Source organism: Polypterus senegalus, chromosome 1, assembly GCF_016835505.1.
Source record: "Polypterus senegalus isolate Bchr_013 chromosome 1, ASM1683550v1, whole genome shotgun sequence".
In the NCBI taxonomy this organism is placed as follows: Eukaryota; Metazoa; Chordata; class Cladistia; order Polypteriformes; family Polypteridae; genus Polypterus; species Polypterus senegalus.
The window spans coordinates 75110762-75135007 of record NC_053154.1 but is presented as its reverse complement, the minus strand read 5'-3'; the positions used below and the strand labels follow the sequence as shown (position 1 = coordinate 75135007).

Below are 24246 nucleotides of genomic sequence, written 5' to 3'. Positions count from 1 at the left end.
GTTTGAGTCCTACCTGGCAGGTAGAAAATTCTTTGGTAGTTGTGGTAATTATATTTCAAAGACACATGATGTTCTGTATTGTGTTCCACAAGGCTCTATCCTGGGTCCACTGCTCTTTTCGATTTACATGCTTCCGTTAGGTCAGATTATCTTGGGGCATAACGTGAACTATCACAGCTATGCTGATGACACACAACTGTATTTATCAATAGCGCCTGATGACCCCGACTCTCTTGATTCACTGACACAATGTCTTACTTGTGTTTCTGAATGGATGAGTAGTAATTTTCTTAAACTAAATAAGGAAAAAACCAGAGATTTTAGTGATTGGCAAAACTGGATATAATGAGGGTATTAGAAGTAAACTTTATCCATTAGGATTAACAGTCAAGACGGAGGTAAAGAATTTAGGGGTAATTATTGACTCTGACCTGAATTTTAAATTATATATTAATCAGATTACTAGGACAGCATTTTTCACTTAAGAAATATATAGCAAAAGTTAGACCTAATATAAATTGAAAGATGCTGAGAATTAGTTCATGCTTTTGTTTTTAGTTGGCTAGATTACTGTAACGCAATCCTCTCAGGACTACCCAAAAAAGACATCAGTCGATTGTAACTAGTGCAGAATGCATCTGCTAGAATCTTAACTAGGAAAAGAAAATCAGAACACAAATCTTTCCAGTTTTGATGCCACTACATTGGCTACCTGTGTCATTTAGAATTAACTTTAATATACCGCTTATGGTTTACAAAGCCTTAAATAATCTCACTCCATCCTATATCTCAGAATGCCTCTCACCTTACACTCCAAATCTTAACCTTAGATCTTCAAATGAGTGTTTGCTTATAACTCCAAGAGCTAAACTTAAAAGAAGTGGTGAGGCAGCCTTCTGCTGTTATGCACCTAAAATTTGGAATAGCTTACCAATAGAAATTCACCAAGCTAATACAGTAGAGTACTTTAAAAAACTGCTAAAAACACATTATTTTAACATGGCTTTCTCATAGCTTTATTTTAGCTTAATTATGATACTCTGTATAGGCATTTAATTATCATTATCATTCGTGGTGGCTTTGAAATCCATACTAACCCCTACTTTCTCTGCTGTTCTTTTTCCAGTTTTCTGTGGTGGCGATCTGTGCCACCACCACCCGATCAAAGCACCATGATGTCCCTACATTAATGGATTAAAGGCCAGAAGTCCACATCACCGTCATCATCAAATTCTTCCATGTGAACCCTGAATACCACAAGGACTGATTGAAGTCATTTATGTTAGGTAGAATGCCTAATGGGTGGCCTTGTGGTCTCGAAACCCCTGCAGATTTTTTTTTTCCCCAGCCGTCTGGAGTTTTTTTTTTTTTTCGGTCCTCCCTGGCCATTGGACCTTACTTTTATTCTATGTTAAGTAAAATTGCCTAATTTTGGTTTTTAATATATTTGTTTTTTTCTATTTCTTCATCTTGTAAAGCACTTTGACCTACATCATTTGTATGAAAATGTGCGACAGTATATAAATAAAAGTTGTTGTTGTTGTTCTTGCTGATCAGAGCAAGTGGGAAATTATATTGGTAAAGTATGAAAATGCAGCCAAACCAGCTAAATGCTGACTCACACGCATTATCACTGAGCTTTTATTATAATATGCATTGCTTCGACAAAGATTTGAAACCTCAAATGAGATAAGTATGAGGCACAGACACTACTGTAGTTGTAGAGGCTTGAAATGTGCGTATACAACCTCCCACACAAACATTGAGATTTATAAAAGAAAACTTGATGGGGGAACATCTGTATATTTATGACAACTCTAACCCATATGTACACAACATTCTGGAGAAAGTGGTGAAACGGATGGCCGGGGTACAAATCCGGCCACGACGCCCCTTCAACAGTTGGTCCGGGGGAATTGCCATGGGCTTCACACTACTTCCCCCGGAACGCTTTGGTGGCAGCCCCCCTGGGCTGCATTGGGGTCACAGGAATGGGACTTTGGAGCTCAGCCTTATTGGGCTCTGTGGCCACCGCCAGTGGGAGCTGCATGGCTTAACAAGCCTGTGTGGGCTGGAATGCTGCCACACCTGGAAGTGCAGCCTGAATTAGGTTACTTATCACCTGAAGCACTTCCGGGTGGGCTATAAAAGGAGCCAACAGCCACCACTCCAAGAGCCAGAGTTGGGAGGAGGAGGACGAGGACGATGACAATGACACCGCCGCCGCTTGCCTGGGAGGAGTGGTGGTGAAGAGTGTGTTTGCTTTTTGCTTTGGTGTTTTTGTTTGGTGCTTTGTGGGACTGTGCTGTGGCTGAGGGACATGGGGAAGATGTGGCCCCCAGGTGAAGAAAAATAAAGAACGATTTATTTTTATGCTTGCCTCCCTGTCTCTCTGTGCCGGGTCAGGTGCCTATATAGCATCTTTTCCACAGTGGGAAAAGATAACACCCATGATCAAGCAGGGAAATGAAGCAAAGCCAGCTAAATGATGACTTGCATACATAATAATTTATATCACTGAGCCACTGTTATAATGTGTGTTTGTTTGACAAACATAATACACCTCAAAAAAATGTATATGTTACTTTAGATCACTTTTAAGATGGACAATACTGGCCATTTGCACTGAAGAATTTCTTTTGAATTTTCATAATTTTATATTGGCTACAGTGCTGTCACTTCTGAGGGAACTGGTCGATAGGTCAACAGTATCTCAGTCAAGTTTTACTTCATCATGGCTGCTGTGCTGGTAGTTATTAATTGGCCACTGAGGTGCTACATCCAGATTTTCTATTATGTGGGTGCACATGGTGGGGACTAGGCTAAAAATACTTCATGGCTCTTCTCAACTCAGCCTCCCGTAAGTCAGGACATTGTAAATTGTATTATTCTTATTTTTTTCTCTTTTTGTTTCCATACATATAAGTCCTCTACATGATTTATGAAAATAGCACTGAGTACATTTAACATTTAATTAACATTCATCACAAACACTATCACAACAGAGATTGGGGCCACACTTAAGGTGGGGTTTTCGACTGTGTAGTCGTATTAAGTCGATGTTGTGCTTCAAGGGATTTTATTCGCAGTTACAAAGACTATATGTAAACAGACACACACACAAACATATAAAGTTCTTGCCAACATAAAGGATCAATTTGAAACAATGTCCAGTTCTCCAAATGTAATTGGATCTCACTTTACTGCATTCATATTGCAGTGAGGGCACCGAGCAAAAATGAAGCTATATTTGTTAACTGAATGCAGTGACATTCCATTAATGCACAAGTCATCCAAGATGTGACTAGCGAATTGTGTCTCAGTGGCCTGGGTCAGCCCGTGACTCGTTTATTTTGAGACAAAGTAGCATTGACGGACGTGATGTTTGTACGTGGAGGCTGGCTGGTTGGTATGGTAACTGGCTAAACCCTCAGTGTTTTATATGGCCTGTACTTTTCATTGCAATAGCAATCACATCATTAAATATGGCAGGTGATAGAGGCTACCTGCTCAGACGATCGTGCCTTACACCTCTCCCAGACCCCCGTAACTTAGAGCAGAGACGCTGTAATACCGCAGCACTCCTAAATGCCGGGTGCTGGGGTCCTTTACGCTTCAGGAGGGGGCTGCTGTACTATCGTAATAATATATGTAAGAGATTGATTAGCATGCTCCATATATGGATGTTTCAGGACGATGTTCGAGGCAATCTCACGTATACATATTTAAAAGGTGATTTTGATTTATAAACGGCGAGTTGAAGAGAAATGTTCGTACAGAAGGTTTTTTAACTGTTTTTTTTTTGGCGTTTTGGCCTGTTTTTTTAGCATGCGCATATTTTCACGCTCAAATCTACGTAAAGTTTTATAAAGAGGCCCCAGGTACTCTTGATCCGTTTTCAAACCGCTTATTATAATTATTAGAAATGTATGCAGAGACAGACAGTAGCCTAGCGGTAGTATACCTGGAACAACCCCAGACAACAGTAGCGAACAGTAATGTACATATGCATGGTGCTAAATTAAAGTCACAGATTCAGTTAACTGAAATTTTTTGAAATGCGAAAAGAAAAATAAGTAAATAAATAAATATTTCAGGCAATATACAAGGCAGCGTGTTGTGACGTCATAGGGTCTTTATACCGCACATGACGCGCCTAGTGTTTTCCCCTTGAACTGAGCTCAGACAACATGGATATAAGCTAAAGAGTGTCAGTTGTCATTAAGGGGTTGCAGATTGTGTAGCGATTTCTTTAATTTTGATTTTGAAGAGAGGCGAGCTTTCTTGTGTTTGAGCGTGTGTTTTTAACATTCACCATGTTTGCTTTTGCCCGTTTTAGCCTTCGGGGATTCCTAAATGATTTCAGTTTCCTATCTGCTGCTAGTTTGAGCTTCTCTACCACATCGTGTAGGGTGAGTGAATGATATATTTATTTATTTATTTTTCTATCTACTAGATGCATTACAACTTTAAAAATAATTTTCTTAATGGTAATAGGATAAATACTAATGTTAATGTGCTTCATGGATTTTTTTCGACCAATTTAATTCTGAACTTCACTTTGATAAATGATAGATCAATGAATGTTGTCAAGTAGTAATGTTTGTTTTAAACTGTGCTCATCATTCCCTTCAGTACTGCCGATATAATAGTTTATAAATTATTCTGCTGAAATGGTCAAACGCAGGATGAAAACTTAATTGTTTTTATAATTTATTTACCTATCAGTTACATTTTGAAGACAGAGTCAAGTGTACCATTACGTCCAATGAACACATGTTTTGGAACACTCGTTTCACAAGCTTAACCATGCAATTACTATATCTAATCAGCTCATTATGTTGCAGCTCCATAATGTCTAAAATTTTGCAGATGTAGCTCGCCAGCTTCAGTTAATGTCCACATCAAACAACAAAATAGTGAATAATGTGATCTTGGTGATTACCAATGTGGCATGATTGCTGGTGTCAGAGGGTTTAGTTTGAGTATTTCTGTAACAGTTGATCTCCTGTGTTTTTCACACATAATAGTCTCAATAGTTTATTAAGAATAGTCCCAAAACATCCAGTGAGTGGCAGTTGTTTGGACAGAAATGCCTTCCTGGTGACAGAGATTTAAGGGGAATGGCAAGACTGATTCCAGCTTACAGAAAGGCTAAAGCAACTCATATAACCGTTCTGTACAACTGTGGTGAGCAGAACAATGCCTCCGAATGCACAGTGTGTAGATTCTTGAGGTGCATGGGCTACAACAGCAGAAGACCCCATTAGGTTTCATCTACTGTCAGCCAAGAACAGAAAGTTGTGTGTACTTGGCATTGGTTGGTTTTGCAACATTTATGTCAATTCTGTTTTTTCCCCCAATGTGCAGTGGTGTGTTTGTTGTATTGCTGTCATTTCGGCATAAAACTGTCCACTAATTACTGATACTGATCACCAATATCATGTTTCAGAACTGGATTTTTTATATGTCTTTTAAAAAAAAACATTTACACTAACTCCTGTGTAACCATATGTGGAGAAGGTTAATGTTCTAAATGGTTAACTTTGGTATTTTTTTTTTAAATTAAAATATAAACCACTAGTGTCACCTGTTTATTTTTTATTTATACAATGAAATTGTGTAGCGTTATTGTATAGTGCCCATAAAATACTCAAAACAAAATTCCCCTAAAATACCTTGTTAACTAATAAAATATTTGGAGAAAATATTTATTCATAATGCATATACTGTAACATTAAAGAAAATAATGCTTCTAACAGTAACAAGCTGTGATATTCAATCTTTCTGTACATATCTGAAACAAAGATTTATTTTAAGAAAAGTTAATTTTCAAAAATATATACATTCTCGCAAATTGATTCAGTGAATTAATATTGGCAGTTAAATACTGCTTAAATGTAAATAATACATGCAATTATTGGTTTTGATCAGTTTTTTTGTTATATAATGCATGTATGTGTATATGTGTGTGTATATATGTATGTGATACACAGTACGTACAGTATATCCAAGACCAAGTCACCTAACTCTGAAAAGTACATTTCATATAATATATATATATATAATTTTAGCACGAGTAATCTGCAGTCTGATTTTAGCCTTCAATTTAACCAAGTTTAGTTGATATTATTTTATAACTTGGTTTAAACAAAGGCATCACATGCCACATCCTTGACTGCAGCTCTACAGTTGTATTGCTCCACAGAACAGTCAAATTCCATATTGCTCCATGCTTCAGTCAAGAGCAACTGCAACCGGTAATCTAACATACTATGTGTGCTCGCTTAACAAAACATACACAATAAAAAATATAATTCATTAGTAACAAATTGGGTGCAATTAAAAAAATAGTAATTTTTAAAATGTATTGAATATTCTTACAACAACCAACAGTGATTATGTGCAAGAAATTTGTGCATTAATACTTAGAATTTGTGGGAATTACTTATGCTGTGTGTGGATACCGTCAATCCCGCGTCAAATTTCAAGCCCTGAAGCCTTAACAAAACCGAGTAATTGTACAGGTGTTGGAGATTTGAGATCTTCATTAGAATGACATTGAGATTTCAAGTTTAGAAGTTTCTGTGCTGCATCTTAGCATTGCTTTGTGCAACAGAATGTGTATTTTTTTTGTTGTAATCATTGTATTTGTAAATCTGTAAATCCTGCCTTGCATATAGTTTTGCATGTTATTATTGTTACTATTATTTAACACATAGACATTACTGTAAATCTAATATTCTAATATTCTCAATCATTCCATTACCTTCTGTCCCTGCAAATAACATAATATTGTAGGGGGAAAAAAATAAAATAAAATGTAGTTTCATTCTTTTAACTCCAGAGCACTGTAATTGTGGAACGATGGTGGAAAGTACCCTTATCAAGGGAAGGCAAACCTCCAAGATTACACCCTCGAAGGCACAAAGTCTTTAAGTTTGTGGAAGACACCAAGCATTCGAGCAATGTGAATCTGGAGCTAATACTCACCCAAAATGTGGCAAGTATGTAGGATGACTATTAGTGGCAACTGCTTTTTCCTCTTGTATTAAAAAAAAAAAAAGTTAATGTCTTAGGTTGGCCTAGTACTGTATAGCATGTCTTTTTTATATAACAATATTGCATTTTTTCCCTGGTCATATTAAAGGTTAAGTTAGCAATTTTTGAATTCATAGTTAATAGGGGATTTTATTTATTTTAATCATTTTCTTTTCTTTATAGCCAGTATAGCATTAAGGCCACAATATTTAATTTTCTTAAGATTAAGAAACATGAACAGGTAACATCTGTTGTCTACTATTTATTTTATTTGTACAAAGATACAAAGGTTAATACTTCAGCTTAGAACATAAAACTTTTGCACTGCTGGCTAGTGAAAAAAATATAGCAATATAAAGGGGGAAAAAAACCCATTTGAATTATAATCAGATGATTCTGATTAAATGAAATTGGTGATCAGGCCTGATTGGAACTGTGCATCTGTGGCATATATTCTTTTGCCCTGGAAATTTGCATTACTAGGGGAAGCAACATTCATAAACTAGAAAACAAAACAAAAAAAAATGTTTCTCCCTCAGTTGCTGTAAATTGAGAAGCAGAAGAAGCATAGAACAGAAGCCTTAAAAATGATTGAATACATCCAGTTTCAATCCAAGCATATTCCTGAATACTGATTCTCATATAGATGTGGCACATGCAGTACATCAGAAAAGAGCATATCCATATCATTTTCAAAAAATCGCATAGTATTTTCCTGTGACTCCACCATGTTTAATACATGATTGCTTAACTCCAATCTCCTGAACATACAAGACACTCCTTTACCCACAGGGTTGTGGTTGCTAGTGGCTTGCTTTATGAATGCTTATAGACAGATATAACTATTTTTGTCCCCAAGGGAAAATTTGGCCATAAATAGATAAATAAATAAATATATATATACACCTACATTATGGTCTGAATACACACCAGAATGACTTTTTTTTTTTTTAAAAAAAGAACCTCTTGACTTGGCAATCACAGTTACAGTGAGGCATTATGCAGACGTATCACTGTTGGTATAAAGGAGCTCCAGTAGCGTTTCTTGACACAATTTTGCTGAATAATTTGATGGCTGAAACTACTCCGCATTAGTGTGTCAGAGAGAGGATGTGCAGCATGTTAATAATGAAACTCAGTTTTGTTTTAATTCTCTCCTTTGCTATTATCTCCAGGTCCAGCATGTATCCCATAACTGAGTTTGCTCTTTTAATTAGCTTGTTGATTCAGTGGGCCTATCTTGAAGTGGTGTTACCAGCCAAGCACACCACAGCATAGGATCACAGATTTGTAGATGATGTGAAGGATGTCACTTTCCACATTAAAGGAAGTCTTTTAAGAAAAAAGACAGTAATTTCTGTACTCTTGCTCTTGCTATTCTATTTTACCAGCAAACCCAAGAATGAATCACAAATCCAAGAATGGCAGTCACTTTCTGTTCCCTCCAATATTTTGAGGGAAGAAAAATCATGGAGGGTGGCTGCGTCCTGGGAAAGTGTTCATTTAATTAAATAAATATATTTGTACTAAAGCGGTTTCTTTTTGGAGCCGTGACTTATCTGGTTCTGGTGTTTCAGAAGCGCTTTGTAGGTGCCCGCGTTCATTGTTTATATCCATGCGGTCTCGTTTTTGTTTTTCTTTTTCTATGGCTGTGTCATTAGCTAGAAGTCGTTTGCTGACGTGACCCTGTCGGTGGATCCGTGCTTGGAGGACTACAGTACTAAATGAAGGTGGTGTGGGCGGTCGCTTTGGGGCTGCAGTGGTAGTGTGTACAGCTTGCTTGTGGCCTCTGGCATCTGTGCATATGTACAACCTGGCGTGCACGCATTCCCTCAAGTTTAGTTTACAGGTTGTGTTGTTTGGGTGCCACGTACTGACTCTGTGAAGCCACTGGGTTTGACTCTGAGGCGCAGTGCGCTTGTGCGTTCGGTGCGTCTGGCATCCGTGCATATATACAACCTTCGTTTAGTAATATAGATATGACATTTTGAGTTTTCTGTAGATTTCGGTACACCATGTTACTACAAAGATTGCAAGATGTCTAATTTTATTGCTTAAACTTAAATGTGGAAGTCGTTAACACACTGTACTAATGTTGAGTTTCACCAGATTGAACAGTAGAAAAGGGACAGAGAAAAAAGAGAAATTTGTTAATAAGATTAACAAAGATTTAATAAAGTTTATCTAATTTAATTACTTCCAACTTTGATTTTTGACATAAACATATTTCCAAAATGCAGTTCTGTAAACAGACCTTTGGCACTTTGAAGTGGACAAGTTAGATACGTTTTAAGACTTTTGCATCATGTTTCTTGTGCTGTCTGTACTTTTTAGTAAGGTCCTGATGGTATGCTCCTTTTTTGGGGGTTGGGACAGAAAAAAAAAAAACCTCACACTGTTCCAGTGTGGTGCTGAGCTGTCACCTGCTGCACTTTTTGGTCCAATCCAGGTGGTTCAGCGCATGCTCCCAACCTAGTAATACAGGTATTTTAAGTGACTTGCTCAGAGGACTGGGAGGAGAGGAATGAGCTGGCAATGATTAGTTTTCATTCTGATTTTTTTTTTTTTTTTAATTGCAGAATTGGGGAGTCGAGGGGATGTGGTCTTTGTGAAAAAGTCACTAGGACGTAACAAACTTCTTCCTGAAGGCCTTGCTGTATATGCCTCACCTGAAAATAAGGCACTATTTGAGCAGGAAAAAGAGGTAAGGTTAGTTGTATGTTTCATCTCGTATATAATGTCACTTATGTACCTGAAAAACATTTAATGCTGTTTATAATTTGTGCATCTCGGCAATGATGCTTTTAATTGACAACACTCAAGAAAATTAAAATGTGATTCATGGAAATAAATCATGTACCATGTATATTGAAAGCACGTCATTATTAATGTTTGGTGGTTTACTTGGCTTTATATGTGTTTTATATACAAAGGGAACACAGAGAAACTTTAATCATTACTTGTTTCTTCTTCTTATCTAGATTACTATCCTCTGGCTTACTCCCCAACCCCACCCCTCTTTTAACCAGGAGATGTAGGGAAAGCATTTTGACATTATGTTCATTCCATACATGTAAAATACTTACACCCACAACATTATACCAGGCTCACAGGAACACATACATGTAAAATACAAAGCATTTAAAATATAAAACTTTTTTTTGACAGAATAACTTCCATTTTAACACTTGTCTTTTGGTTTTGTCTCCTTTTTTTCTTTTTTTTAGATTTTTTTTTTCTTTCAAAAATTAATTTAAGTAAACTACTAAGCAATTTTGTCAGTGCAAAACTGGAGCTTGTCGCAAATTTTGTGTAGTAATTATTACCGTGTTAATGCCAGTAATGTTAACTAATTGTTGGTATTCATGTACTGTACTAACATAGACAAAAATAATGAATGATGACTGAATTAGAGGCATCCGTCTTAACATGGGTGACAGAGCACAAAGGATAAGTCAGGGTTAAAATATGAAGTTGTTACAAAAACAACACAGGTGCAATTTGAGCACATAGGATTCTTAAGATACAGTAAGTTTTGTTTACAGGTAAAGGATACAAAAATCTTGATTTGCTAACATGCTTGCATGCATAATTGGCATGTTAATTCCATAACATTTTAAGTGTAGGACTTCCTACAGCAGTACATGTGTGTATCTTCAGCTCCAGCCTTATTGTGGTATAAAATAAAAATGGGACAGTGTCTTTAATACACATCTAATGTTTAAGTCATGTTAAAGTTAGTTTTTCTATTGTATTAAAAATAAGGCCATAAGTAACCAACAAAATATTAATTTCGAAAACACCTAGGCTTTTTCACTGTTTTTTAATTTGTAAGAATTTTTTTTTTTTTTTTTTGGGTCCAAGCGTGAGCTGATTTATTCTGTATATTCCTTATAAAGCCCTGATATTAAGAGAAAAGTGATGTGTGGCACTAGCAAGTCTTGTTCTTGTGCCAGTACATAAAGAAAAACACTGCTGAGAAGGGTTTTTCTCTGTTACAGAAGAACATACCCTAAAAGAAATAATTTTGTGGGCATGGAAGTAAAGGAAATGTGAGAGGGGTGTGCATACTACATAGATGTTCCCCACATGGTTCGGTGGCAACAAACTAAAAAACTACTATACTTACAGGGAACATTTCTAACCTAAAACTGGTTCAATAATAAACCACAAAAGTAGCACTAAGTTGGGATCTAAATGGCACCCTTTACTGGAGATGAGTCAAGGTTAGGTTTGGACTGGTAGGATGGAAAAAGGCCAAAGACAAAGGGGGACTACATGTAAGGTAAGGTAAGGGAATTTTAGAACGCACATAGTTGTCAAGTGGACCAGCCACCTTGTCTGTCAGACAGGAATGTAGGTCAATTTGGTTTATATTTTGAGCTTGTACTGCTTTTACTTTTAATAATGAAACCCCTGTCTTTATATTTTATCACTGAGACATCATTTTACGTTGAAAGATGGCTAGAGAATACTGCTGATTTATTTATTTTTTTTATTTTAAATTTTATATCTAATGTTGCTAGTTCTTGGATCAGTTCCTGCCTCAAATGTCAATGTGAATGTCAACTTTATTTATATAGCACGTTTAAAACATCATAGGAATGCGGCCAAAGTGCTTTACAATAATAGAATAAAAGAAAACAAACAAATAACATAAAAAGAAATAAAATATATGAACATAAATAAAATAAATAATAAATAGAAGTAATGTGTTATAATCACAATGAGGAAACCATCAGTATTACTGAAGGTCACGGAATGCAAGTGAATAGAAATGAGTCTTTAAGCTCGTTTTGAACAGTTCAGTTATAGAGTAGACGACTCCTTTATATGATGAGGTAAAGAGTTGCACGGGCGAGGAGCAGCAGCTGCAAAAGCCCTGTTCCCCTTGGTTTTACACTTGCTACGAGGGACAACAAGAGACAAGTGACCAGAAGATCTAAGCACTCTGGATGGCTGGTGTAAAACACACAATTTGGATAAATAGGTAGGAGCAAGCCCATGTAAAAATTGAAAAACTAGCAACAAGATTTTAAAATCAATTCAAAAACTGACAGGCAACCAGCGTAAAGATGCTAAAATAAGAGAAACAGAGTCATACTTTCTTGCCCCAACCAGAAAGCGAGCGGTAAATGCATGGCTGGTTCAAATGTTCTAAGGGTGCACTTTTTCTATGTGATGGAAACCTTGATTTTGAACAGTGATGGTGTTTTCCTTATAAATTCCAAGAGCGATTTGAAGTTCACATTTTGGTGATATTTCAGACAATTTACAAATGTTTACTATGAAACATTTGATAGATTTAAAACCAGCTGCCCATGCCTTCTGAAGGATAAACATAACACGTATTTAAGACTATATTTATGTAATGTTAATGTGTAAAAGACTACTTATTCAGTTATTTATTTATTTGAACTGTTAATAAGTAATGAAATTTTCAGTAAGTTATAAACATAAAAGTAGACTAGGTAAAGTGGAAATCTTCTGCATTAAAAAATGGTCATAATCCTTCTTTTCCTTTTGTCCTGTTATAAAAAGAATGTGAAGTCAATATTTATAAAATGGGCTTTGTTTTTTTGTTTTTTTTTCCCCCTTTAGCGATTACTTGAAAAGCCAGAAGAAAGAGTTCAGACTCAAACTGGAGAGCTGGTAAGTTTTACTTTTAAAAATGTAGCAAATGTATATTGAAATCTTACAATCTTGTAAGAGCTACATTATGTGATGTTTTTTGAAAAGCACAATGATTCCTTAAAATGCAGAGACTGTGACAGGCTGTAAAACTGTTTAAATGTGCATTAAAAGAAAAGCACAACTAGTGGTATTTAAGATTTCTTACTTGACTTTATACATATTCAGCTGTCTTGTTTAAGTATTTAAACCAATGGTCTGCATTATTTCATATAAAGTAAAGCATATCCAATTTCTAAAGAAAACAAACTGTTAAGAGTCCAGGCAAGTACTAAAATTCTGTTTTACAATAGAAAGGGATAGGAATTTATTAATTTAAATTAACAATGTTTTAAATTAGTTATATATTTGGTAGTACAGTGGCACAATAATTAGCATTGCAATATCATGGATCCAATGTCCAGAGTTTAAATTCCATGCTCAGTGGTTGCTGTCCATTTGGTTTTATATTCTCTTTATCTGTGTAGATTTATCTCCAGGTACTCTGGCTTTCCTTCCCACATCCCCATGTGTTGGGTTAACCGGCAGCCCCAAATTGGTCTTGTGAGCCTTGTAATAAGAGTGAGGACCTGTGTAGGTCTGGTTCTACCTTGCATCTGGTTCTGCTGGGGTAGGCTCTTAAGTATCCCTGAATTGGATTTACTGTTCTTGACAATGCTGTGTTCTAGGTTAAATATTATATACAAAGTGTATTTCGATATGCAGTTAATGTCAGTGTATTTGATATAGCCATGTCGGGGATGTGATTCTAAAAAATAAAAGGAAACCACACAGGAACAGTAGCACTGCTTTGACGCTGGGTGCCGCCAGTTTGCAAAACCAAATGGAGAATTTTCATACGTAAGGGACTGAGCTATCGTGAAAATGTCTGTGGCTTTACGCCAAGATTATTTTATGTACACTGCAATGCAAGCATGGAAATGGGTGTACACAACATTGATGCATGTATTTGACACTGCAGTAGGCATTTATGTGGTATAGGGGTGTTGAGTTATAACTGATATGACCATATCAACAGTTTCTGCAGATTTATGGCCGTGACCTCTAAACAAAAGGAGGCTGCTTAGTGGCAGCATGCATTCAGTCTGAATTCAAGTTCACCATGTTTCACAAGCACACCAGAGCAATTGTACATTGGCAATCAGTCAATGTTGTGTTTTTTTTTTTTTGCATCACCAAGTGGTTTAATTGCTAATAAAGTTTACTTGTTCCTTTTTTAATGCTACTATTGTGCTATGTGTGAGCCTTTACAAAACAAAAGATATCTTCTTATTTTGGATGCATCAACTTTCTTAATTTGTGCCGCTCTAAAACAAACTGCTGTATTGCATGTCTGTTTGGGTGGCATGATAATATCAAGTGTTTATGTGCCACATTGCTCTTGTTCAACAGTGGGGAATTTATTATGCAAAAGTGCTGCAAATGCCAAAATATGAATACACAGTAAGCCATGCACATTAGTTTAATACAATATACTGTATGTATATATTTTATTTAATCTAATAAGACCTTCAGTTATTTTTGACTGTTCTACTGTAAAGGATCCTAATTGTTGGAGGTTCAATTGATATATCTTGGCCTTGGTTACATGTAAGGGTTTTTTTTTTTTCTCCTGTCAAACTGCGAAAGTGACATTTACAGTGAAATGAAAAGCAGGATTGAAGCTGTAATCTGACTTCTATGATAGCACCTACTGATCGACACCAAAGAGTTTTCCTAACAATAAAAAAAAAAAAAGTTTCTGCTCTTTAATGTAGTATTTTTTTTATATACTGCTCAAAAGAATTAAAGGAACACTTTTTAATCAGAGTATAGCATAAAGTCAATGAAACTTATGGGATATTAATCTGGTCAGTTAAGTAGTAGAGGGGGTTGTTAATCAGTTTCAGCTGCTGTGGTGTTAATGAAATTAACAACAGATGCACTAGAGGGGCAACAATGAGATGACCCCCAAAACAGGAATGGTTTAACAGGTGGAGGCCACTGACATTTTTCCCTCCTCATCTTTTCTGACTGTTTCTTCACTAGTTTTGCATTTGACTACAGTCAGTGTCGCTACTGGTAGCATGAGGCGATACCTGGACTCTACAGAGGTTGCACAGGTAGTCCAACTTCTCCAGGATGGCACATCAATACGTGTCATTGCCAGAAGGTTTGCTGTGTCTCCCTGCACAGTCTCAAGGGCATGGAGGAGATTCTAGGAGACAAGCAGTTACTCTAGGAGAGCTGGAGAGGGCCATAGAAGGTCGATAACCCATCAGCAGGACCAATATCTGATCCTTTGGGCAAGGAGGAACAGGATGGGCACTGCCAGAGCCCTACAAAATGACCTCCAGCAGGCCACTGGTGTGAATGTCTCTGACCAAACAACCAGAAAGACTTCATGAGGGTGACCCAAGGGCCCCATGTCTAATGGGCCCTGAGCTCATTGCCCAGCAGCATGCAGCTCGATTGGCTTTCGCCATAGAATACCAGAATTGGCAGATGCACCACTGGTGCCCTGTGCTTTTTACAGATGAGAGCAGGTTCACCCTGAGCACGTGACAGAAGTGAAAGGGTCTGGAGAAGCCATGGAGAACATTATGCTGCCTGTAACATCATTCAGCATGAGCAGTTTTGTGGTGGGTTAATGATTGTCTGGGGAGGCATATCCATGGAGGGTCACACAGACCGCTACAGGCTTGACAAAGGCACCTTGGCTGCCATTAGGTATCAGGATGAAATCCTTAGACCCATTGTCAGACCCTATGCTGGTACAGTGGCTCCTGGTGCACGACAATTCCTGGCCTCATGTGGTGAGAGTATGCAGGCAGTTCCTGGAGGATGAAGGAATTGATACCATTGACTGGCCACCACACTTTCCTGACCTAAATCCAATAGAACACCTCTGGGACATTATGTTTTGGTCCATCCAATGCCACCAGGTTGCACCTCAGACTGTCCAGGAGCTCAGTGATGCCCTGGTCCAGATCTGGGAGGAGATCCCCCACAACACCATCTGTCATCTCATTAGAAGCATGCACCGATGTTGTCAGGCATGTATACAAGAACACAGGGGCCATACAAAGTGCTCCATACAATTTTGAGTTGCTGCAATTACATTTTGGCAAAATGGACTAGCCTGCAACGTAATTTTTTCACTCTGATTTTTGGGGCGTCTCTGAATTCAGGGCTCTGTAGGTTGATCATTTTCACTTCCATCAAACGATGTGGCATCCTTTCGTTCCTAACACATTACCCAGTCTATATCAGTATAGATATCCAGGAGGATTTCTTTTTCCCATTTAGATCTGATGTGTTTTCAAAGTGTTCCTTTAATTTTTTTGAGCAGTTTAGTTATATCTTTTTTGTGGCTTTTAAAACTTAATGTGCATTGCATTTAATTTTTTATTTTGGGTCAACTAAGATATTAACACTACTGTTTTTAATAAAACTTGGGTTATGCAAATAGCAATACCACGCTTTATTATTTTGTAGCTTCATAAAATTAAATGCATAAATCCTTTAGCTTTCAGGTGTGACCCATGAAGTTCTCACTTTTATTCAGTGTTAGGCTGACATTATATACTTTTTAGTTTTGGTTCTTTTTTGTCATTTTTGACTTGCATTTCTGTGCTAATTTCACTAAAATCTTTAACCTACTTTTTGAAATAATCTGGAAAACTCTTTTAGGAGGATTGGCAGTTTCTTGAGTTGCTGTTTGCTCTCCGGTGAAATGTTTGATTTATTTTATTTTATTTTTTTTAGACTGTGGCCTTTTTGAAAAAATGTCATCTCACAGTTTATATGAGAACAGATCTTACATATCAGTTGAACAAGGATATTGTTTGCCGACAGATGCTCCAGAAGGTAAAATAATTGCACATAATTTCAAATAGAAATTTTCCAGGGCAGGTAAAGTGCAAAGGTTATAATTTTGAAGAAAATGCAGAATTTTGGTAAATCTTCACTGGCCAACCATTTTTTGGTGAAACCAATAGATTTTTGCATGCTGGAAGCAAATATGTATTTGTAATTTTTGTGTCACATAGTGTTTTCAAGAAAACTGCAATTACACATTTAAACATTCTTAACGTCTCCAGTGGCATAGGCCTACGCTATGTTATTAAAATGTAAGCAACACGAGAGAAAACTAGAAAAGTTTTGCCATAGTTGTTAGTAGTTACTGTCTGATGCTTTCTGTATCAGCTTCCAACAATAGTCTCCCATCATAGACCAACTCCACTTTCCCTGGTAGCATTTCTCCATGTTGCCAATGTCTTGGTGAAACTTTTCACCATGTTCGCCACTGACGTTGGCTGAAAGAAGTTCAAGTTGGAATGAAGAAAATGCATCTTCAGTGACAGGTTGCAGCTCATTGACTTGTATATCTGGAACAGACTTTCAACCTGTTTGATGTAGTTTGGTGAATTGTAGTTGCCCAGATAGTTAGAAAGGACATTCTTGAAGGCGATCCACACTACACGTTTGGCACCCTGCAGAAGGTCATCAAAGTGATTATTCATCATCACCTCTCGGATCTGTGGGCCAACGAAAACACCTTTTATCTTGGCATCACTGATGCATGCAAACATCTCTCACAGGAATGCACTTTGCTTGTTCATTGTCTTAATAAGGTTTTCCATTAGCCCAGGTTTGATGTGCAGAGATGGAAGAAATAAGTTGTTCGGATCAACCACTGGGTGCTGTGCAACTTTCTTCTGCTCTGAAACCAGTTTCCTGCGAGGTGGCAAGTCCTTTATCATGTCATGTGAATTTCTTGCTTGGCTGTCCCACCTGCAAAGAAAACAATAGTATTTGGTGTATTCAAGTTTCAGATGAATAAAATTGCATCCACCTTCAATTCAAGTCCTGGATGTTTCAGCAGCAGCTGCATGTTCTCATATCTTTCCTTCATATGAATTGCATGTTTGACCAGTATGGAAGGGTAGATACTGCCATTGTGCAGCAAAACAGCATTCAGTATTAACAAAGATGAGTAATTAAACAGTCACCATTCTGTTGGATCACATTCACATCTGAGAGCAGAAAGCAGTCCGTCGATGTTACTGCAAAGGGTCAAACTGTCAGCTTGTCTGAAGAATTTTGTCAAATCTTCATGACTGCAGCAAAATATTAAAATCTTTGTATGTGGTGACAACAGGTTCCATCCTTGCAACCTTGATCCAAGCAGTTCTGTCCGACTCTTTGATAAAGTCAAATCTCTGACAAGATTGTTGAGCTTTAAATTAAATGAGGATCACTGGATTTTGATGGCTCGAAATTTGGATCGTCGGCCATTGCAGCAGCTTCCATCTGCATTGGCTTGACCATGTTTGCTTCCTAGTCCTTGTCCTCCAGCATCCAACCTCTGGTGGTTTTGGAACAGGAAGACTTTCATCATGTTGCATTGGTCTCATTTCAGAGGTAGGTTCAGCTAGTCAGACTTCCTGTTCTTAGAAGAAAATCCTGAGACATTTGTCATGCAGAAGTAACAATCAGTGGCATGATCCTTCTGTTCCCCCCCCACCCCCCTCCATCATCATCATTGGGATGACTACTGCCATGCATGGATGCACAAACTTTCTTCTTGTCAACAATTTTGCACCCAAAGTACAACTTGGCATGCCTTCTTTAAGAGTGCTGCTTTTCTCAGTTTTTCGCCTCAAGACTATTGCAACATTGGTGTGACATTTTAGAAATTATATTAAATTAAATTCACTGTCTTTAAACTTAACTGTTTTATTTCTAATGTAATACTCATTGACACTGACATCAGTTAGACTGCAGCTGTTAGCTATACATAGGGGTGCGTTGCCATGGAAACAAGTCATAGTCTTGCGGCCACACTTAGGTATGACTGAATATACCCGAGCACATATGATCAGACAGGTTTTCTTGCAGTATTAGAGCTAAGTGAATCGTTAGTATAAATTGCATCGGTTATGGATATAAAATATGATTTTGATCTAAGAAGATCATGAGCTGCTGCCAGGCAGCTAAACCTGAGCACCCATGACTATGCTTAACACCTTTATTTGATAATTTCATAATTTCTATTACAAAATTAGCTATTTCTCAAAAGGCTTACTTGATGAGAAATTTTTAGTTATTTCTGTGATCAGCATCACAAAATCTATCTGGCATATAAGAAATTATGATGGAAGCAAAAACATTTTAAAGCAGTAATCAGTTCAATAATTATTTAATGTAGCGTACTTTTTGTTTTCATGTAAGGTTAAGATTTGAAATGTAGTATACTTGTTCAGTATGTGTTATTTTTTTTTTTCAATTGGGAATTTATTCTTGTTTCATCATATTGACCTGAATGAAAAGCGTTTTGCAATTTTTCCAGTTTCTTAATGGTGTTTTTGAGTACTGTCATATATTTATGTTTTTATGCCAAGTCCTTTATTTCCCTTATAGCTAGGGGTATTTGTACCTCCACATGCTCTGACATTGCCTGAAGAGCCAATTACAACATTAGGAGAGTACTGGTGTGATATTACGGTAAGTTTGCGTAAAATTAAGTAAATGTAAAATGTGTGAATTACCAGGAATTAAAATTCCTCATTCATTATTTAATATATGCATTTCTGCCATATCATTTAAAATATCTCAAGAGGAGAGTTGTAAAATAATGCATCATAATTATGTTTTTTTTTATAACCTTTTTATATTCTCTAACTTAGACTTAGATCCTCCAGTGCTATGCAGCATATCAGGTAGCAAGGGTTCTCCAGCGGTTCCAGTCTTGGGCAAGTGCTTCATCGTCATCCCATGTGGTGTTCAGTTCTTTCAGGTCTTGCTCCAAATTTCTTCTCCATGTAATTCGGGGACGTCTTCATAGTCATACGGTTCCAGAAAGTGTCCATCTCATTGCCACCCTAGGGATCCGATTGATATTCTTAGTCGTCCTAAAATAGATTTGCAAGCTAAGAGCAGAGGAAGAGTTAACCTCCTCCATATTTTGTCGTTATAATGAATGAATTGTTTCATTTTTCTCCATGTCATATGTGCCCAATAATAAAACTTTCTACTGCACATTTTTAGCTTGGATTGACTCCATTATATGATAAAGTGAAAGTATTATGATTGAAAGGTCCACAGTTCAAAATTGACATATTTCTTGTGAAGGCTTATTGCCTGGTAATCAAAATGTGAAATGTTTCCTTTCACTGTGTCACGCAGATCCACACATCATGGAGTCACAGTTATCCAAAACGTCAACATTTTTTTTAAACAACAGTTTATTCTCCTGTTGAAGAGGAGAACCTTTACTGTTTAATGTATCTCTTACGGGGGAGCTGATGGAGATAATGTAAATATTTTTTCTCTTTTTTTTATATGCTTCCTTTTAGCTTCTTAATCATGCAAAATTACTTTTCCTTGAAAATAAAGGAAAGCTTCTTAATGAGCCTCATATTTTGTTGACATTCATGCATTGAATACATTTATCAGTAATTCCTCCTTTTTTTCTTTTTTTGTAAGAAATAGTAGCCTTCTTTTTTCTGTTTGTATTATTAGTTTTGAATGTGGGTGTTTCAGAAGTCCATAATCATCTAGTGATTAAGTGTTTGAAGGGGAAATTTGCAGCTGTTTGCTGTCTTCTCACCAACCACCTTCTAATAATATAACCTCTTGTGACTCATTACTGTGGTAAAAAAAACAGAACGTCAAAGTATCCAAATACCTCGGCTCACAGAAGTATTTGCCATCTGCTGTGTATTTAACTGTGGTTCTGTCTGTCTAATTATGTTTATAGTTGCGTTCAGAATAATTGCAGTGTGTTTTTAAAAAAGTGAATAAAACTCAAAATTCTTATAATAGCTTTTATTTCCATACAAGGAAATTTTTTAATCAAAGTACACTGTTCTTTTGAACAATGTCTGGAACGACACATTTTACTCAGATTTTCAGAGAGAAATGCACTATAATAAGCATGTACAACATTTGCCGTCTTCCTTCCTTAAATAAGGGTCATAATTGACACCTGTTTTTTCACAGAATTAATGACCTCACTAATTGAACTCCACACTGCTACTTTTTGACCAGCCTAATATTCCCTTTTCTTCACTTTCTGTAAAGTAATAACACAGATTTGATCAATTTTTCTTCGTGTTTTGATTTGGAAAAGAATGTGCAGTGTTCCCAATGCATTTGTGTGTATGTAAATAAAAGCTATTATAAGGATTTTGAGCTTTATTCAGTTTTTTAAACACACTGCTATTATTCTGAACACAACTGTACACATCACATATTACAGTAATAAAACATATAAAAATCTAACACCCATTTCTGTCTTGTACACCAAATTTATTTATGCATTGATTTTCTTATTTCATTAAGACGCATTAGAAGCTTCAGATGCTGACAGCATGATTTTCCAAGACATCCTGGTACACAGATTTCTTTTAACATTTGCATCCATTTAGATTTTCAGTTCCTCAGATTTGGTAGTTTAATTTTAAATGAAACTTAATATTGTTTTACTAAATGCTTGTTTTCATCAGTTTTACAACTATATAATGCACTATCAGTGGTATTGTAGTGAAAAATTAGAATGTTACTTTGAGTGCCTCTTGGTGTATTTAGACTTGTTTGTTTTCCCTTAAAATGTGTTATTAGTTAAGTAGCCATACCATATAAGTGTAAATAAATATTCATCTACCTAACAAGTATAATTTAATTTGTATTCTTATCAAATATGTCCGCACAGTAGAAAAGAGTAATTGTAAAGCAATGCCAAATGGTTTACAGTAATCCCTCCTCGATCGCGGGGGTTGCGTTCCAGAACCCCTCGCGATAGGTGAAAATCTGCGAAGTAGAAACCATATGTTTGTATGGTTATTTTTATATATTTTAAGCCCTTATAAACTCTCCCACACTGTTAACATTATTATAGCCCTCTAGACATGAAATAACACCCTTTAGTCAAAAGTTTAAACTGTGCTCCATGACAAGACAGAGATGACAGTTCTTTCTCACAATTAAAAGAATGCAAATATATCTTCCTCTTCAAATGAATGCATGTCAGGAGCAGAGAATGTCAGAGAGAGAAAGAAAGAGAGAGCGAGAGAGAAAAGCAAACAATCAAAAAATCAATACGTGCTGTTGGGCTTTTAAGTATGCCGAGCACTGCGATAAAGCAGCCGCAAAGAAGGGAGCAATGTGAAGGTAGTCTTTCAGCATTTTTTAGAGGAGCGTCTGTATCCTCTAGGCAAACAGCCTCTGTGCAAACAGCCCCTCTGTTCACACCCACTCCTTCAGGCGCAGAGAATGTCAGAGAGAGAGACAGAGAAAAGCAAACAATCAAGTACTGCACGGGAAGCATATCGTATATCATTGAGGAGTTTTATTTAATACGTAATACATGCTCTGATTGGGTAGCTTCTAAGCCATCCGCCAATAGCATCCCTTGTATGAAATCAACTGGGCAAACCAACTGAGTAAGCATTATCCGCATAATTCCACTAACCAGCGAAAAATCCGTGATATATATTTAGATATGCTTATGTTTAAAATCTGCGATAGAGTGAAGCCGCAAAAGTCGAAGCACGATATAGCGAGGGATCACTGTATTTTAAAACTTAAAGGAGCTCGTCCCAGTGATGTACTGTTACCAATAATGTATAATTACTTTACATTATCTCCTTTGCTGTACAGGTATAATTTGTATTATGAAAATAATCCCATTAACTTTAGCACAGTGTATTAACCATTCTGAGAGCCCTAGAATTTGCTAAACGTATGCCAAGATGGGCAGTATCTAGTGAACTCCACAATATTCGCTTAACCTCAAGTCTGGAGAAATCACAGAAGTGTTGGCAAATTTCGCCAAACTGAGCAAAATGCATTGAAGTCAGTTAAGGGCTAACTGAACTAGATTTGACTGAATTATAATGGTGCAATCATCTTTAAAATAAGGGCTAGCGAAACGTCTGCCAACTATACTGAAGCGATTATTGTGGCCACAAAGGTAACCTGAGGTGTGCGGTACTACACCACGGTGCCTCTGTGAGATCAAAGAAGAAAGAACGCAGTCAGACGTGCAATCATATATTTCATCAAAACAAACTGTAAATGCCGAAATGGTAGTCAAACATCAGAAAACTATGCAGGTTTTTTAACGGCAGAAAATTCAAAGTGGCTTATAATGATTGAAGCTGCTAGCTCGTTCTGTTTTTTGAAGTTTTGCTGAATGATCTCCCAATTCTCTGTGCTAATAATGCTTTGCACATTTTCTTATAATGTCTTGTGAATAGTAATAAATCTTTTGTTATTATTTCATAGTCTCCTGTATTTGGAGGGAGGTGCCAGGCTCCTTCAGGGTTTCCTTTTCTTATTATCTCTGTGTGGCTAATCATGCATGCATAGGGCACATACCTCCCTCTCATATATTGACGTCAAACTCAAAGATAGACCTTCACATTTGGTGACAAGCAAAGATAACATTATTTATGCTGTATATGTTTCATAAAAATTAAAATTTTGAGAATCTCCATTATTTACTCATCTGTTCTGCACTAAGTAAGTCCCACAGAGTCTGTCCCATCCAACGATGGCTGTTAAAGCTCTAGGGGATGTTGCACTGCACTTGCAAAGCATTATGGGGCGCTGGAGAAAAAACTTCTCCTAAACTGACCGAGTTATCGGAAAAATAAATTGATGAACAAGGGCAGACGTGTGCAGCCAATTTGCTGCAAATAATGCTTTGATGAAATTGTCTGATCAACAGTAGCAGTAACTTAGTGGAAAGAACAATTGCATTTGCACCAGCTTCTCATTTATAGTTAATTAGAGCAGAGTGAATTGGCACACAGCTCTCTTCCAAACACTGTCAGAATTTTGTGACATCCCATTATCCATTGAACTTTTGAGATAATACTTTATTATCTTGAGATACATTTCAACAGGCATAAATATGTTACATGTAAATTTTTTTAAACAAATTTGCATTATTAAAAATGCATTCTTTTCCTTGTACTACAGGTAAATGGAATTGACACAGTAAGGATACCTATGTCTGTTGTGAGCTTTGAGACACAGCTTGGGCGCAAGAATAAGCACAGCCTTAAGAAGCAAAGTTTACATGCAGAAACCAAAGATGAGGAGAGCAAATCTTGAAAGATCAGCTAATTTGTAATTCTTTTTTTCAATGAACAACAATACTTTCTTCCTTCTGGACTGTCTGGCTATTGTGGTAAACCGAATTTCAAAGGAGACAAGTTTGACTTTCACTGGCAAAAGAGGAAAAATGAAAAACTGCTTTAAAAGTAGAACTTGTAAGTGTTGCATTTCAACATTATACAAATAAATAATAACTTTATAATGTGTCCGTTTTTTATTTGTCAAAACACAAGTATTCCCATTTATAAGATCCGTTACTCTATCGTGTTACTAGTTTTATTATTTTGGGGAAATCTTCCCCTAATCTGTGGTTCCTGAAATCCTCTTCACAATGATAATACAGTGTTCTTATTTTTATGATAGATACTTTGTGGACCAAGTTTCCTTTGATAACTGTATTTGATC

The 24246-nt window shown here is 36.7% G+C and overlaps 1 protein-coding gene across 1 annotated transcript; it reads left to right on the top strand.

The window, feature by feature from the left end:
• The first annotated feature begins 3602 nt into the window (after positions 1–3602).
• Positions 3603–24040, top strand: mrpl9 (mitochondrial ribosomal protein L9). Its single transcript, XM_039750909.1, has 8 exons — positions 3603–3732; positions 4340–4412; positions 6848–7007; positions 9621–9745; positions 12643–12693; positions 16480–16581; positions 19138–19221; positions 23704–24040. The coding sequence occupies exons 1-8, from the start codon at positions 3680–3682 to the stop codon at positions 23836–23838; spliced, it is 783 nt and encodes a 260-aa protein (XP_039606843.1). The 5' UTR covers positions 3603–3679; the 3' UTR covers positions 23839–24040.
• Positions 24041–24246: the final 206 nt, after the last annotated feature.